General features: G+C 37.6%; 3 protein-coding genes across 3 annotated transcripts; 2 read left to right on the top strand and 1 right to left on the bottom strand.

Annotated features, from left to right (window-relative positions):
• Positions 1–3,825: 3,825 nt before the first annotated feature.
• GCK72_012424 (uncharacterized protein) lies at positions 3,826–5,219 on the top strand (the record flags this gene model as incomplete). Its single annotated transcript, XM_053729102.1, has 2 exons — positions 3,826–3,885; positions 4,797–5,219. The coding sequence occupies 2 exons, from the start codon at positions 3,826–3,828 to the stop codon at positions 5,217–5,219; spliced, it is 483 nt and encodes a 160-aa protein (XP_053583874.1).
• A 54-nt stretch (positions 5,220–5,273) lies between these two features.
• Positions 5,274–7,724, top strand: GCK72_012423 (uncharacterized protein; the record flags this gene model as incomplete). The annotated part of the gene is made up of 7 exons (XM_053729101.1): positions 5,274–5,423; positions 5,473–5,691; positions 5,828–6,028; positions 6,107–6,394; positions 6,633–6,905; positions 7,030–7,569; positions 7,623–7,724. 7 exons carry the CDS (start codon positions 5,274–5,276, stop codon positions 7,722–7,724), a joined length of 1,773 nt encoding a protein of 590 aa, XP_053583873.1.
• Positions 7,725–12,709: 4,985 nt separating this feature from the next.
• Positions 12,710–15,671, bottom strand: GCK72_012422 (uncharacterized protein; the record flags this gene model as incomplete). The annotated part of the gene is made up of 4 exons (XM_053729100.1): positions 12,710–12,784; positions 13,888–14,238; positions 15,446–15,580; positions 15,630–15,671. The coding sequence occupies 4 exons, from the start codon at positions 15,669–15,671 to the stop codon at positions 12,710–12,712; spliced, it is 603 nt and encodes a 200-aa protein (XP_053583872.1).
• Positions 15,672–16,232: the final 561 nt, after the last annotated feature.

The raw sequence follows: 16,232 nt of genomic DNA, 5'->3' as shown, positions 1-16,232 counted from the left end.
TCTAAAATGTGAAGACGTGAAGGATTTTTTGATGTTATTAGATTCGGGAAAAATAGAGGATTCCAAACGTATGGTCCGTTTCTGGATTGATCCACGTCATAAAAAGTTATGAGCCGTTTTCTAAAATGTGAAGACGTGAAGGATTTTTTGATGTTATTAGATTCGGGAAAAATAGAGGATTCTAAACGTGTGGTCCGTTTCTGGATTGATCCACGTCATAAAAAGTTATGAGCCGTTTTCTAAAATGTGAAGACGTGAAGGATTTTTTGATGTTATTAGATTTGGGAAAAATAGAGGATTCCAAACGTGTGGTCCGTTTCTGGATTGATCCACGTCATAAAAAGTTATGAGCCGTTTTCTAAAATGTGAAGACGTGAAGGATTTTTTGATATCATTGGATTCGGGAAAAATAGAGGATTCCAAACGTGTGGTCCGTTTCTGGATTGATCCACGTCATAAAAAGTTATGAGCCGTTTTCTAAAATGTGAAGACGTGAAGGATTTTTTGATGTTATTAGATTCGGGAAAAATAGAGGATTCCAAACGTATGGTCCGTTTCTGGATTGATCCACGTCATAAAAAGTTATGAGCCGTTTTCTAAAATGTGAAGACGTGAAGGATTTTTTGATGTTATTAGATTCGGGAAAAATAGAGGATTCTAAACGTGTGGTCCGTTTCTGGATTGATCCACGTCATAAAAAGTTATGAGCCGTTTTCTAAAATGTGAAGACGTGAAGGATTTTTTGATGTTATTAGATTTGGGAAAAATAGAGGATTCCAAACGTGTGGTCCGTTTCTGGATTGATCCACGTCATAAAAAGTTATGAGCCATTTTCTAAAATGTGAAGACGTGAAGGATTTTTTGATGTTATTAGATTCGGGAAAAATAGAGGATTCCAAACGTATGGTCCGTTTCTGGATTGATCCACGTCATAAAAAGTTATGAGCCATTTTCTAAAATGTGAAGACGTGAAGGATTTTTTGATATCATTGGATTCGGGAAAAATAGAGGATTCCAAACGTATGGTCCGTTTCTGGATTGATCCACGTCATAAAAAGTTATGAGCCATTTTCTAAAATGTGAAGACGTGAAGGATTTTTTGATGTTATTAGATTCGGGAAAAATAGAGGATTCCAAACGTATGGTCCGTTTCTGGATTGATCCACGTCATAAAAAGTTATGAGCCATTTTCTAAAATGTGAAGACGTGAAGGATTTTTTGATGTTATTAGATTCGGGAAAAATAGAGGATTCTAAACGTGTGGTCCGTTTCTGGATTGATCCACGTCATAAAAAGTTATGAGCCGTTTTCTAAAATGTGAAGACGTGAAGGATTTTTTGATATCATTGGATTCGGGAAAAATAGAGAAATTTAATTACGATCCACTGTAGAACCCAGAAGGGGGCGTTGAGAAGAAGGTTTAGTCGCCGTTAGACGACGTGAACCGACTGGTTGTAAAAGTTTCGAATTTTCTGCACGAACAAGTGAAAAATAAAGCCAATCGGTGTCATAGTTTTGAACTCAAAAGCTGGACGTTCTTCAATTTTCCTTCAAATCGAGCAAGCTAATTTTTAAATATAAAACTTGCAAAGCACCGCGAACGAGGCGCAGCCGAGTACTGCGGAGCCCGCCGGGAGGCGGGGGACGCTAGTCCAACTTACAGAACTTAAAATTATGGAAGAACCAAATTAGGCTCCGCCAACACCATGACTACAAACTGGCTTCGTTATAATGGATTATCGAGATCTCCGCTTATTAGTCTGACTTTCACATTAACACTTTGGTGAAACAGTGGAGAAAGAAAGTAAACCGTTGCTATCTGACTATAATTTTCTATTACTTTCTTGTTTATTGCCCTGGTATGTACTTGAATTTAATGTTATATACAGTACCAGCCAAAAATCTATCATATTTTACCTTTTCCAGTGGAAAATGAACAATTTTGAGAGTGTGCCACAATATTCACAGATAATGTGGATCTGAAACAGTTTTTTTTGGCAAAAGCAAAGCGTTTCGGTTCTGAATGGTGAATCAGTAAATAGCCGTAAGTTCAAACATAATTAATAAAGACTGAAAACAGAGGAAAAAGATGAAAATGCATCTAATATTCCTTTTCCAGACATAAAAACGGCTGGAAATGCGTTTTTCAATAAATTCTTGTCTAAAAACTTGCAGATTTAGACTTTTTGCGGGTTTCGGCATTTCAATAAGGTTTTTTTTGTGAAAAGTCTCTGTTATATCTTATTTGTGTTCTCGTTTGAGTAAAATTTCAAATTTCATTAAAATATCATGTTAATCATTGTTTGTTACCAGCGATTACCTATCTTTATGTCTTGTAACAGAAAAAAGGTCATCACTGATAAGGAACTTTCCGTGCACGCTAAGTAAACGTGTTGGTCGTCTCACCGAAAGTTAAATTGGTGGTGAATTAAAGTTTATAACTCAAAAAGCCAACACGTCGAGAATTAAATAACGGCTACTTGATTATTTTTAATGGGGTTTTTGAAATAGCTTTCTTTTTGGTTACAGTTAGAATTTTTTTCAAATCACGGTTTCAGTTTCTACATTTCAACGCCGGATTTTAGAAATCTTAGTGTTATTTCTGTATGTAATTTTGCAAAAAACCACAACACAATGTATTATAGTTAGGGTTGTGACTTCCGGCAATCACCGATTAGTCCCGCCGTTTATTTTTTACGTAACCATGTTTTCGAAAAATGTATTAATTTAACTTTTAAAATTTGAACACATCTCCGTTTCACCCAGTTCTCTTCCACAAACTCAATATTTTTTCATAGTGATAAATCATAGTTCCATTTACGCATCAAACTTCCGATAACTTTTTTTAGTTTATCAAAACAGTTTGAAGCAGTTAATACACGATCTTGGCAACGTGCCAAGAGGTGTATTGGTCGTCCTAAGAAAATTTATGTACATGTGTACACACACATTCTCTGGTAAAAGACAGATTGACAGAGAGGGTCCAGGAGAAAGAGACACTGAACGGTGTCCTTCCCCTTATGCTCCTTCACACCATCATCTTCCCAACCGCTTTGCCTAAAATCGATTAGCTGAGTCCTTTATTTCTTCATTTTGCTCTAAAATTTCAACGTAACTTTTTCTACTGTATCACTGAAATGTTAAAGAAACGAATAATTTTGAAATATTAATTATACGGTCCAACTCAGAATTTTTTTTTTGGAAAAATCATATTTTGTCTATTCGTAATTAAGATTTGGATAGTTCCATTGGAATTTATTAAGTCTTCAGCACAGTATATTTTTGTGGCGCAGAGAAATAGGCGTTTTTTGACATTGTTTCACTTTTTTCATTGAAAATGTGAACATTTTTGACAAGGCCCAGTCTCAACAAGTATTCAGAGATTTTTCGAAATCGTTATAACCCTTTTTGATTAGCCGCCGCTGAAACCTTGATCCTATGCGGTAGCCCCCAGACGCTCTCTCTTGTTCCCTCCATCTTGGCACCATGCCAACCTTCGTGTGTGTTCTAAAAAGTCACTGCCCCCTTATGATGGGTGCGACGCGCTGGGCGCAACACACCCTTCACATAAAACTGTTTGACAGACCGGTGGTGCCTTGGACAGTTAGACACTGTGTGATGTAATAGAGACGGTTAGAGAAAAAGGGGGTATGGGTGTCCGTCTCTCCCGCCAACCCGATTCTTATCTTACAATTAGTTTCTCTTCTTTTTTTGAATGTATGTTCTGCCGTCTATTTCTCTCCTGCGGTTTTTCTTTCTAATTGATCCTTTTTTCAAGAACTTTTTTTCAGAACTTACGTGTTTCCACGAGCTCATTAAAAAAGGATGTCTGCTAACAAGATGATGCAATACACCACGAAAAGCGGCAAAGTGAGAGTTCGCACGGTAAGTTAATTTATATTTAAATATTAGGAAAAGTTTTGTGACACGCGAAAAATTTTGTGCAACTTTTTTTTGTTGATAATTTTCAAATCTTTGCAACTTTCTGACACTGTTTTGGGGTTTTTGGACATTCGGACACACCGACACACAGATGGAAACAAAGTTTGTTTTTTTGGGTCAGCCTTTGACTCAAAAGTATAATTTTTTGACAAACTTTTTGAACAAAAAACTGAAAACTCAACCTAATCTTCAAGGGGGACTGCGGTATTCCAAAAATTGAGATTTTTTGATAAGGATCGACCCAGAATTTTGTAGAAAAGAGAAGAATCTCTTGGAGCCAGGTCCGAAAATTAGTCTAAAACGAGTTATGATGTCTCAAAGTGTCAAAAAAGGGCCTCTCGTCGTGAAGATTTGCCTTATTTTCAAAGTAAAATTCTCTCGCCGGAACATGAAAAAATTTTGAAATTCATATAAGGCAAATGTTCACGGCGAGAGGCCCTTTTTTGACACTTTGAGGCCTCATAACTCGTTTCAGACAAATTATCGGACCTGGCTCCAAGAGACTTTTCTCTTTTCTAAATACAAAATTTTGAGTCGATTCATATCAAAATTTCTCAATTTTTGGAATACCGCAGTCCCCCTTTAAGGTGTTAATATGATTTTGGCAATTTTGACTGGGGTTTTCTTTAAAACTATGTTTAAAGGTACGTTGAGCTTTAGACCTCTAAATTTAGGCATAAAGAGGTTTTTTAACTTTAACCTTATTTTACTCGAATACCAGACCTCGAGGACAAAAATTGAATGTATATTTGGAATCAGCGTTTTCTCGGCTTTCCAATAATATAGGTCAAGCCCTATAACTCCAAACTGACTCCATGCTATTAAGTCTCAATTCAATCATTTCCCAATTTCAGATTCCGAACAGTAATGAGAAGAGTGATTTGTACAACGTTCTCAAAAATGCCGTCAACGTGTACACCCCCATTGTCAAAGGACTCCTCCAACCCCAACTTGTCGCTGAACGTCCAGCTGGTGATCTCGAGAGAATGTTGGCCTTCCGAAAACAGCAGAAGACCAGATTCAACGATGAAAGCGATAAGACCCGAGGAGTCATGGTCAAGGAAGATATTGGAAAGGGCGAGTGGATACTGGAGATTACGGGTGAAATCTATCTGGAGTCCCAAGTCAAGGATAGATCGATAATGGAGGGAGAAAACTCCCATTACCTCTACAAAGACATCAGATTGGGAGCAGGAAACGAGCCGATCTGCATGGCAGTGTGGAAACAGGAGACCGTCGGAAGATACATCCGACGGTCCTGCCAGCCGTCCTCCTAGCTCGTTCATCTCTATGGAACCGAATTTCATTTGATGGTGGAATCTTTGCGACCAATGAAGAGTGGCGAAGAAGTAACATTGCCTCTCGAGGCGGACTGCCATGACTTCAAAGACCAATTGAAATGTCTTCACCATCAAGCGAACCCGGAAGACTGCCCATTGGAGAAGAAGCGATTATTGAGAAAGGCGCAGAAAGAGAATCCGGTAAGAGTATTCCTTCTTGTGGTTATGAATTGATTTGTTTTCCTTCCAGACTGCTTACTCAACCGTCGTCACTCTCACGGATTCCGATGAGGAGATCGAAATCATTGTCCCACGAAAGCCAGAATCGGTGGAATCTCCAGGACCGTCGTCATCCGATGCTTCAGCTCGAACATCTCCAGAAGCGCCGAAAGCTCCAGCGGTTCTACGGGACTCTGAGATCCAGGGAACTTCTAATCGTGAAAATGAGAACCGTCGTGAAAACGAGGAAGTGAGTTTTTGCAGTTTTAAAAAGCCGGGCCGGGACGCAACTTTTTCAGCCCGGTATTTTGTAAGTCTGATTTCTAGAAGCCCGTAGAAGATAAAAAATTAAGGAGAATCGAAAAGTATAAATAAATTTTTTTCAGAACATTCCCGTCACTCCTCAAGTACCAACGACTACTCCAAATCCTGTCGCTCAGGACGTAATTTTCATCGAGGATCCTCTCCACCGGGACACTTCTACATCTGGAGATGCTCCAGCCGTGAATGATCCACGAGAACCCAGATCGTTGAGAGCCGTGTCACCACCAAATGATGCCGCTTCCTCATCATCAATAAGTTCAAATGTAAGCTTTTTTTTTCATAATATTGATTTCAAAGTTCCCGAAATTTTCACGTCGCACTTTGCTCATTTCTGCTTTTAGAATGCCGATCCGGAACCTGCACCAGAAACTGCTCCAGAACCGATGGATGTTCCAGAACCGATGAATGCTCCAGAAGCAAAAGCTCATGAACCAGAGGAGGCCGCCGCTCCAGTGGACGTATCTGATATTCCAGCCATACCCATTGATCCTCCAACTATAAGACGCATTCGATCTGCTGGAATTGAACGAGAAGCTCTTGATCTCACGGAGGCTGCAGAGGACGCTGCCGATCGACTTAATGCTGTACCTGCTTCTCCGACCAGAATGCGTCATCGAGCCAGACTCCAGGTAAGTATTACTATCCGTAATTGTAACAGGTTGACTTCTACCATGATGTTAAAACAGAAGTTTTAAAATTTGAAAAAAAGTTTAGTTCTCAAAGTTTCCGAACTATCTGACTATCTGAGACTATCTGTGACAAAAAGAAGTTGTCTTTTACTATGCTGTTAAAACAGAAAGTTTTAAAATGTAACAAGAACAATTTTAGATCTGAAAGTTTCCGAAATTTCCTCATTCCAATTTTTAGAATACCGATCCAGCAACTGCTCCAGAATTGATGGATGCTCCAGAAGCAGCAGCTTATGAACCAGAGGAGGCTCTAGCTCCAGTAGACGTAGCTACACCTGCTCCACCAACAAGAAGACGTCTGCGATCTGCTGGAAATGGACGAGCAGCTCTCGATCTCACCGAGCCAGAGCAGGTTGCTGTTCCAGTGATTGTTGCTGGTCCATCGACCAGAACGCACCATCGAGCATCCAAAAAGTCAGCAGGAGCCCCGAGTCGCAGAGCCAGAGTACAGGTAAATTTTTATGCACTTTACGCCAATAGTTATCGGACTATCAGTGATGTCCCTAGAGAGTGACTTCTGTTATGATGTCGAAACAGGAAATTTTAATGCATAATTAACCCATCCCTATTTTCAGAACGCACGATCTGGAAACTCTATCACGTCGCCAATAACCGATCGTCACACCTGTCACACCCGTCCGACTGCCAGAAGTGCACCTGCTCCTCCAACTATCCGCAATGCTCCTGTTGCCCCACCAGCCGGAAGGAGGAATAGAAAAGCCCAACGTCAGGAACAAGCAGCGTATGCACGTAGTTGCAAACGAGAGAATAATGAAGCTCTAGCTGCCACCAATGTGGATTCAGCTCCTGCGCCTCCCGGAGCTCCTACTGCTTCAGTAGTCGTCAATCTTCCGACTACTCGACGAAGACGTGCGAGTCAGGCGTGTTCCCTTGTGGCTACAGTTTCGACGCGTCGTCCTGCTCCGAGCTCGTTTCCCGCACCTCCTCCAACTTCCCGTCCAGCTGCTCCTCGACGATCGGCTCCAGGACCATCTGTACCTCCTGCAGCCTGTGCTCCACCAAGAGCCCGACAAATTTCTATGGGCGATCAGGATGCGATTGCACTCATCGGACAATCAATGCATCCCACTCGAGCAGCTGTCAAGCAGCTAAAGGTAAATTCTTTCTTTTTTGGGTCAAAACTAGTATTCAATTTAATTTTTTCAAGGACAAAACGACAAATGGAGTTTCTGGAGCACCGGCCGTCAAGAAGCCAAGAAAGACTGCAAGACTACAACAAGTAAAAAGAGGCAGAGGTGGCAAGAAATAACTGTTTTTTATTTATTTAAAGATTTGATTGAATCGCTGTTCTAATTATCTTCTTTTTGTTATCTTTATTCGTTTTTTTGTTTTCTTAGCGTTTTGTTTTCTAAATAAATAAGTTGCGTTATAAAAAATAGCTTTATAGTTTTTTTCAGACCGAATATTTTTTGAATACATTATCGGTTTCAGTACTTTGTCATTAATTAACTTTGTCATCAACTAATTTCAACTATTATAATTAAGCAATTCCCATCAACTAATTAAGCAATTCCCTATTAAAATGACAATCTTTACAATTACAATGATTCGTTTAATGGTGTTTTTGTGCCAACATAAATAATTGATACACTTTGACAACTAATTATATTGGAGTGTTCAATAGTCTTCTTCCAGATGAATCATGTTGCGAATTATCTGAAATTCTAGGAATATGCACAACTGATAGCGCTTACATTAACCATCAAAAAACTTTTTCGTTTCACAATACAGTTAAAAGAACCTGCACATCTCTGAATATTGCTCGCTATTATTTTAAAATCTTAAAGCTGCAATAATTATAATAAACAATTTGGAAAATATTTCATTGTACTACGTTGACTTCCTCACAAAAAGTCATCTCAGTTTCCACCTACTACATTTTTTTAGGCTAATCCACAACTGTTGTTTGTCTTTGAAAGTTCAGGTAATAAAACAGAGAATTTTACTGTTTGTTTAGAAACTATGAAATTGAGGTTGAATAAAACAGATAGCGTCGACATGCAATGCATCAATTTATTTTTGAGTGTCTGCCAACAACCATTTTTTGGAACATAGAAAAAAAACATTTTTCATGCGGTTGTTTATGAAAGATTCATTATGCAGCTGCCTAATCTGTAAATCCTATAACAAGACCAGTAAAAATAAAAAAAAACAAAGTGATATTGTTGAATCAGTCAAACAATTTTGAATATACAAAAAAAAATCGTATTAATCTAAGAGAAAATGTTATCTTCTTCCTACTAATGGAATAGTTCTGTCTGTCCGTCCGACGCTTCTCCCTAAATAACTTTTTTCTCTCTGAACCATTTCAAAAGATGTTTGGGGGTATACCCATGAACCTCCGAGCGCTTCAATTTTTTGGACCCCAGGTACCAGATTACTGTAGGATTACTGTAGCTACCGTAACCCAAAAAATGAAAAAGGGTTCCAAACAGAACGATGGGAGACCAGACTTGGGTGGTAACAACCTTGGCGCCTCACTATGAGACCCAAAAAAAATTGGGCCGGTTACTGTAGGATTACGGTAGTTACAGAGTTTTTAACATAAACAGTCGAACCTGAATATCTTGAAAGGTTCATATCCCCACTGATCGGGTACGTTGATAAATTTGTTAACTCTGTATTCCCGTACTTTTCTTTGGAACACTTTGCATATTTTCCACTGCCATACCCCTTAAGGCGTACTGTAGCTACAGTAACCCAAAAATCGGGAAAGGGGGTTCAAACTGAAAATACTGGACCCAGATTTTGGCAGTGACACCCTTGGCACCTTAAGACAATACTTCATAAAAGTTGACCCAGTTTGGCCGCAACCTCCAGAAATTTGGAAAAGAGTTCCAGAAACTTCTAGAAACTTCCAGTAACATCTGGAAACTTTTGAATTTCGGCGGGAATTCAAATATTCTGGAATCTTCTAGAAACTTCTAGAAAACTTTTGAATTTTGGCGGGAATTCAAACATTCTGGAATCTTCTAGAAACCTAGAAAACTTTTGAATTTTGGCGGGAATTCAAACATTCTGGAATCTTCTAGAAACTTCTAGAAAACTTTTGAATTTCGGCGGGAATTCAAATATTCTGGAATCTTCTAGAAACTTCTAGAAAACTTTTGAATTTCGGCGGGAATTCAAACATTCTGGAATCTTCTAGAAACTTCTAGAAAACTTTTGAATTTTGGCGGGAATTCAAACATTCTGGAATCTTCTAGAAACCTAGAAAACTTTTGAATTTTGGCGGGAATTCAAACATTCTGGAATCTTCTAGAAACCTAGAAAACTTTTGAATTTCGGCGGGAATTCAAATATTCTGGAATCTTCTAGAAACTTCTAGAAAACTTTTGAATTTCGGCGGGAATTCAAACATTCTGGAATCTTCTAGAAACTTCTAGAAAACTTTTGAATTTTGGCGGGAATTCAAACATTCTGGAATCTTCTAGAAACTTCTAGAAAACTTTTGAATTTTGGCGGGAATTCAAACATTCTGGAATCTTCTAGAAACCTAGAAAACTTTTGAATTTTGGCGGGAATTCAAACATTCTGGAATCTTCTAGAAACCTAGAAAACTTTTGAATTTTGGCGGGAATTCAAACATTCTGGAATCTTCTAGAAACCTAGAAAACTTTTGAATTTTGGCGGGAATTCAAACATTCTGGAATCTTCTAGAAACCTAGAAAACTTTTGAATTTTGGCGGGAATTCAAACATTCTGGAATCTTCTAGAAACTTCTAGAAAACTTTTGAATTTCGGCGGGAATTCAAACATTCTGGAATCTTCTAGAAATTCTAGAAAACTTTTGAATTTCGGCGGGAATTCAAATATTCTGGAATTTTCTAGAAACTTCTAGAAAACTTTTGAATTTCGGCGGGAATTCAAACATTCTGGAATCTTCTAGAAACTTCTAGAAAACTTTTGAATTTTGGCGGGAATTCAAACATTCTGGAATCTTCTAGAAACTTCTAGAAAACTTTTGAATTTCGGCGGGAATTCAAACACTCTGGAATTTTCTAGAAACGTCTAGAAAACTTTTGAATTTCGGCGGGAATTCAAACACTCTGGAATTTTCTAGAAACTTCTAGAAAACTTTTGAATTTCGGCGGGAATTCAAACATTCTGGAATCTTCTAGAAACTTCTAGAAAACTTTTGAATTTCGGCGGGAATTCAAATATTCTGGAATTTTCTAGAAACGTCTAGAAAACTTTTGAATTTTGGCGGGAATTCAAACATTCTGGAATTTTCTAGAAACTTCTAGAAAACTTTTGAATTTCGGCGGGAATTCAAACATTCTGGAATCTTCTAAAAACAGAAACTTCCAGAAAAACTTTTATATTTTGGCGGGCTTTCAAACGTTTTTTGGGACTTCTGAATGTTTTTGGAACGCTTAAACAATTGAAAAGACGGGTAAGTGTTTCAAGGGACATTTCTTTTTTTAAAGGACATCTAAACTGGGATAGAGCCAAAAGATCTTAATTGGAAAATGGAATATAGAGAATCAACCAACAAAGCTGATTAGAAGAGCAACTCAGAAATGTAAAGAAACGTAATAGACGTCCCAAAATCGTCTCACTTTTGAGTTTTCAGCAGCGTCGCTGCGACTTTATATCAAGTACGGCAAAAAGATGTTTCTAGACGCTTCAGTTTTGGTTTTTTGACAACGGGTATGTAGAGGGAATCTAAAGTTTTCCCTGAGAACCCCGGAACGTCGAGAATAATTCTTTTGAAGTTTTGAGGTGTGACCGCCATATTTGTAAAGCTGTCATAGGGCCGACCAAAGAAGATCGAGGCCTGATTTACAGCAAGAAAGTATATCGTGTGCTATGCGGCTCAACCAAGACGAAATCATGAAGAAACAGTTCAATAAAGTTGAAAAAAAGAGTCGAACTTCCGAGGGAACATCCAAAATGCCCTTTTTTGAAAAGTTTGGGTATTTGCGTGACTGTAGTGTTGGAGAAAGTCAAATGAAGTAAAAGGGTTATACATTTATACGGAAATGTTTGGTTTTGTGAAAAAAGTTGTATTGTTTTTTGGTCTTCACTTAAAGTTGTTTAATAGTTGAGTCAAATCAAATCCAGCGAAATCGCGGCGTAGCCGCGAATTTTCTGCTGGTGATCTATTAATTGACGATATGAAACAGCGAAAAAAAAAATTGCATTTAAGGTTACTCGGGAAAACAATAAAAAGTTTGGGTTTACTGTTACGCTCAATCTTTAAGAAACCTCGAAGTTGAATGAATACTAAAGATTGAAAGCTTTTCTGCTTCACTCACGGTCTCCTGGGACGATTTTAGGGGCAGATTACGTCATCAAACGTGGAATGTCACGAAAAATGAAAAATTACTGAAAATTCACACGTGAGGGCTTTTTTGAACGGGGAATGAAGTGATCATCCATTTTCTCGAGAACCAGGGCAAATCTCAAAAAACTGTCACACAGTTTTGTTCGAAACCGTGTTATGAACCCACCAATAATGTTTTGTGTTTTTCTGTTGAGTAACTTTTGAGTTATCCTATGTTGAAAAATCAACTAAAAACACCTGACTTTTTCAACAACTTTGAAATATCTGACCTCATTTTGCATATATCAAAACTCCATTCACTCTACTTTTTTTATGTTCATTGGCTACCATTTGCACTCATTCATTACGTGTTTGCTTCTTAACTGGCCAAGTTATATCACTTTATGCTTTGACACTATTTTCTTGTCAGAACTGGAATAGCTGTTATAACTCGGTCAGTTTAGAAGCAAACACGTAATGAATGAGTGCAAATGGTAGCCAATGAACATAAGAAAAAAGTAGAGTGAATGGATTTTTGATATATTCAAAATGAGGTCAGATATTTCAAAGTTATTGAAAAAGTAGGGTGTTTTCAGTTGATTTTTCAACAAAGTATAACTCAAAAGTTACCCAACAGAAATACACAAAATATTACTGGCGGGTTTATAACACGGTTTCGAACGAAACTGAGTGAGCCAATTTTAGAAAAACGCGTTGGTTCTCGAGAAAATGGATGACCACTTCATTCCCCGTTCAAAAAAGCCCTCACGTCTGAATTTTCTGTAATTTTTCATTTTTCGTGACATTCCACGTTTGATGACGTAATCTGCCCCTAAAATCATCCTAGGAGACCGTGTCACTAACAAGTTTTTCTATTTGAAAATGTTTAAATTTTGGTAATAATACAGCATAAAATCTTTTTTTTAATATTTATTTTTCATTTCATTACTTGCTTAGTTCAATATTCACAAAATTTTACAAAATTGTGGTTTTGGCTTTTTCTGCTTTCGGAGTGTCTCTCGAACCGCTACATCGAAGATCTGTAAAGTTAAACAAAGTTTAAAAAAAACGTTTTGAGATTTTCTGGATGCTCTTGAAAATTTTAGAAAATAAGAAAACTTTTTGAGAATCAATTATCAAAATGATCTTTATAACTTCATATGTAAACAATTTGAAACAGAAAAAAATTCAATCTGGATTTTCAAATGTCGTCTGATAACTGTTTCAGACTGTTCATTTTTTCCCATACTTGCGAACGTTAATGTGCCGCGGGAATGAGTTTTTTGGTAATTTTCGCGTTTTTTGGCACCTTTTCCCGGCCCGCGGCACATTAACAAATAGCCATCCGGCCCGTAGTAGGACACGGACATAGAACTCGTCGAGATCTACAGTTTGGTATATTTTTCAGATTATAATAATGAATTTGAAGCTAGTTACGCGTCGGCCCCGTTCGGCCCGGTTTGCAAGTATGCTTTTTTTTCCAGACAAAGTTATCTGTTTCACTGGGTCGTTTTCAATATCTTGCAGTAAGATCACAATTATCACAGTTTGGGCAGAAATTAAAAAAAAATTGAATTGAGCGGTAACTTTGAGAAAAACATTTACTGTTATGTTTTGTTTATATTTGCAACAAATTTATTAGGGAATGCTAGATCCTAGATCCTTCAATTAGACAGAAGAAATGAAAAATCTAGTTTGAAACAGGTTTTCAGTCTCGAAAAAGCCATTTTGCCCTAGAAATCATTTTAAATTCATTTAATTCAGTTCAGTGAAGTGTTCTGCAAAATTTGATTGCATATTTTGAATCAGTGTGTTGAGAAGTACCTAGAAGTACCAATTCGAAGGGCACAATTACGTGTGGAACATTCCCTAGTTAGGCCAAAAATCACATTCGAGAAAAAAATATTCACACGATTTTCGAAATTCTCGAAAATTCTAGAAATTGCATATTTGAGTTTCCGATTTTGATGTATCAAAATTAGTACGTGTAAACAGTTTTTGTGATAGTTTTAAATAGAAACAGTCCAGATTTTCTTTTTTTGGAAATTTCGGCATACAGACTGACATTCCAGATCATATTTCCATATATCCCAAACCAAGAACAGTACATTTTTCCCAAAAACTTTTCCCAAAAAATGCTCACCTCCTTGACTCCCTCCTTACTCTTCGCGGAGCACTCAAAATACCCAACTGCTCCAATCCTTTGAGCAACTTCCACTCCTTGTTCATACTTCACAGGTACCTGTCTTTTTTTCTCTAATTCTCTAACTGTCTCTTCATCGTCCCTCAAATCTTTCTTATTTCCAACCAGTAAGAACGGCACTTTCGGGCAGAAGTGTTTGATCTCGGGGGTCCATTTCTCAATGACATTTTCCAGGGAATCAGGGAAGTCGATGGAGAAACAGATGAGAATGATATGGGTGTCCGGGTAGGAAAGTGGGCGGAGCCTCTCGTAGTCCTCTTGTCCAGCAGTGTCCCAAAGGTCTAGTTGTACCTAAAGAATGGAATTTGGTTTTTGCCGGTATAAAACAATTATATGTTGCTGACTAAATGAAATAAACTGATATTGTGAAACAGAAAATTTTGAGATGATAAGAAACAAAGACGCAGAGGTGAGATTGTACTGTTTCAGAGAGTTTTCAAAATGAGTTGTATGTTGTAATATCAATATTTTTGGGAGACCATAAATGAAAAAACGGAAATGCTGAAAAAGATTGCTTTGCCATATTTAAATTTTTCATACTTCCATATTTTCAGCCTGGCCCGGCAAGGTCCGGAGGCCAGACTTCAAAAAAGATACCTATTTTTTACCAATTTTGGAATTAAAAAAAAATATTACATTAAAAAATCCAATTCTTGACGCTCAACTTGCTTCTGATTGAAATCTGTCGTATATTAAAAAGTTCGACGTTTTCGGGAAAAAAATCTAAAATTTCAAATATTCGTTCAAAATTTAGTTCAGAGTAATTTTTGAATTTCAAACACTGGGTTGCCGGACAAATTCCAAAAACGGCAAAACTCGGGCCGAAAAATTGAAAAATCCCTTTTTTCTGAAAATTTACCAAAATTTGAGATTTTCGCTGTTTTTTGACGATTTTCAGGGATTCGAACCAGGGACGAGCGGCAACGCAAAATTTCGGCAATCCGGCAATCCGGCAATTGCCGACTTTAAAAATCGGCAATTTTCGGCAATTTTCGGCAACTTTCGGCAACATGTAATAATAAGGCTTTTCTATTTGTCGGGAGAGAAAAATTGCACAAAGTGCACTTTATTTTTCCAGTGACATTTGCTTCAAATAAGTGAGAGTATTTACCCATTATATCAAAAAATCTTCTGAATTTTTTTTGAAAAAGCAAGAATTTTCGATTTTTGTTTTACTTTTGTCGAATTCAGCTTGAAAATTGAATAGATTTTGACAAAAACCATTGCCGAAAAAAAGTCGGCAACTCGGCAACGGCAATGCATTAAAAAAAGTAGGCAATTCCGGCAATTCGGCAACGCGGCAACGGCATTGCCGCTCGTCCCTGATTCGAACTACAGATTCTTCAAAAGACTACTAAAATCTATGGCTGTTAAAACGGGCGTTTTTCTTTGCAAATCTGAAAATTTTGATGCTGTTTCTCAAAGTCCATAAAAATTACTACCAATTTCAACATTACTCCCTTTCCATTTTTGCGGCGTACCTATACAAGTTACTCACATATTTCCCATCGACCTCTATATCAATCGAGTCCGTGTCGAATACCGTCGGCACATATGCTTCTGGAAACTGGTTCTTACTGAAGACAATCAGAAGAGAAGTCTTCCCACATGCACCATCACCAACCACCACGAGCTGAAAGTATGAAAGTTACCAGAAAAGCAAAAAGTGAAAAAATAGTTACCTTCTTGCGAATGTCATGAACAGTTTTCTCCGGGTGACCCATCTTGTTTGCTAGCGAAATTAAGAACAGAATGAAAGAAAGAAGAAGTGAAATAAATTTTAGAATGAGGAATGAGTCAAACAGGATGGGTGTGTCCGGAATGGAATGTTTGGCAACTGATAAGAGAATTTGAATTATTGTGAAATCATAAGTGGTAGTTGTCAACTTATACCTTGTTATCTTTTTTCTCCATTGAAATTGGAATGTTGAGTTAGAGATAAGAGACGCAGCATTCTTGTTTGCCAAAAATCGTGTCCACCACTGTATTTGAGGGCTGTAAGTGTATTTTTCTTTTTTTTTAAATAAATTCAATTTTTTTTTTCGTACGAAGTTTAATTGAAAATAGCAAGAAAAATGAGAAAAAGTGAGCTTTGTTATAAACACGAGATTTGGCTGAGCGGCGACCCAATTGGCAGCCTGCCAAATGGTGTGCAAACGCGCTTCACTGGACATCGGGTTTCCCGCGGAAAATAACTTGAATTCATATGGACTGAATATGTCATTGTATTCCTGAAATAACTTTTAAGTTCATCATGATTGAGAAACAGTGAAGTAGGTTTTAAA

The sequence above is a fragment of the Caenorhabditis remanei genome, chromosome IV (assembly GCF_010183535.1).
Source record: "Caenorhabditis remanei strain PX506 chromosome IV, whole genome shotgun sequence".
Lineage (NCBI taxonomy): Eukaryota > Metazoa > Nematoda > Chromadorea > Rhabditida > Rhabditidae > Caenorhabditis > Caenorhabditis remanei.
The sequence above is the reverse complement of the archived record's forward strand: the minus strand, read 5'-3'. Positions and strand labels throughout refer to the sequence as shown.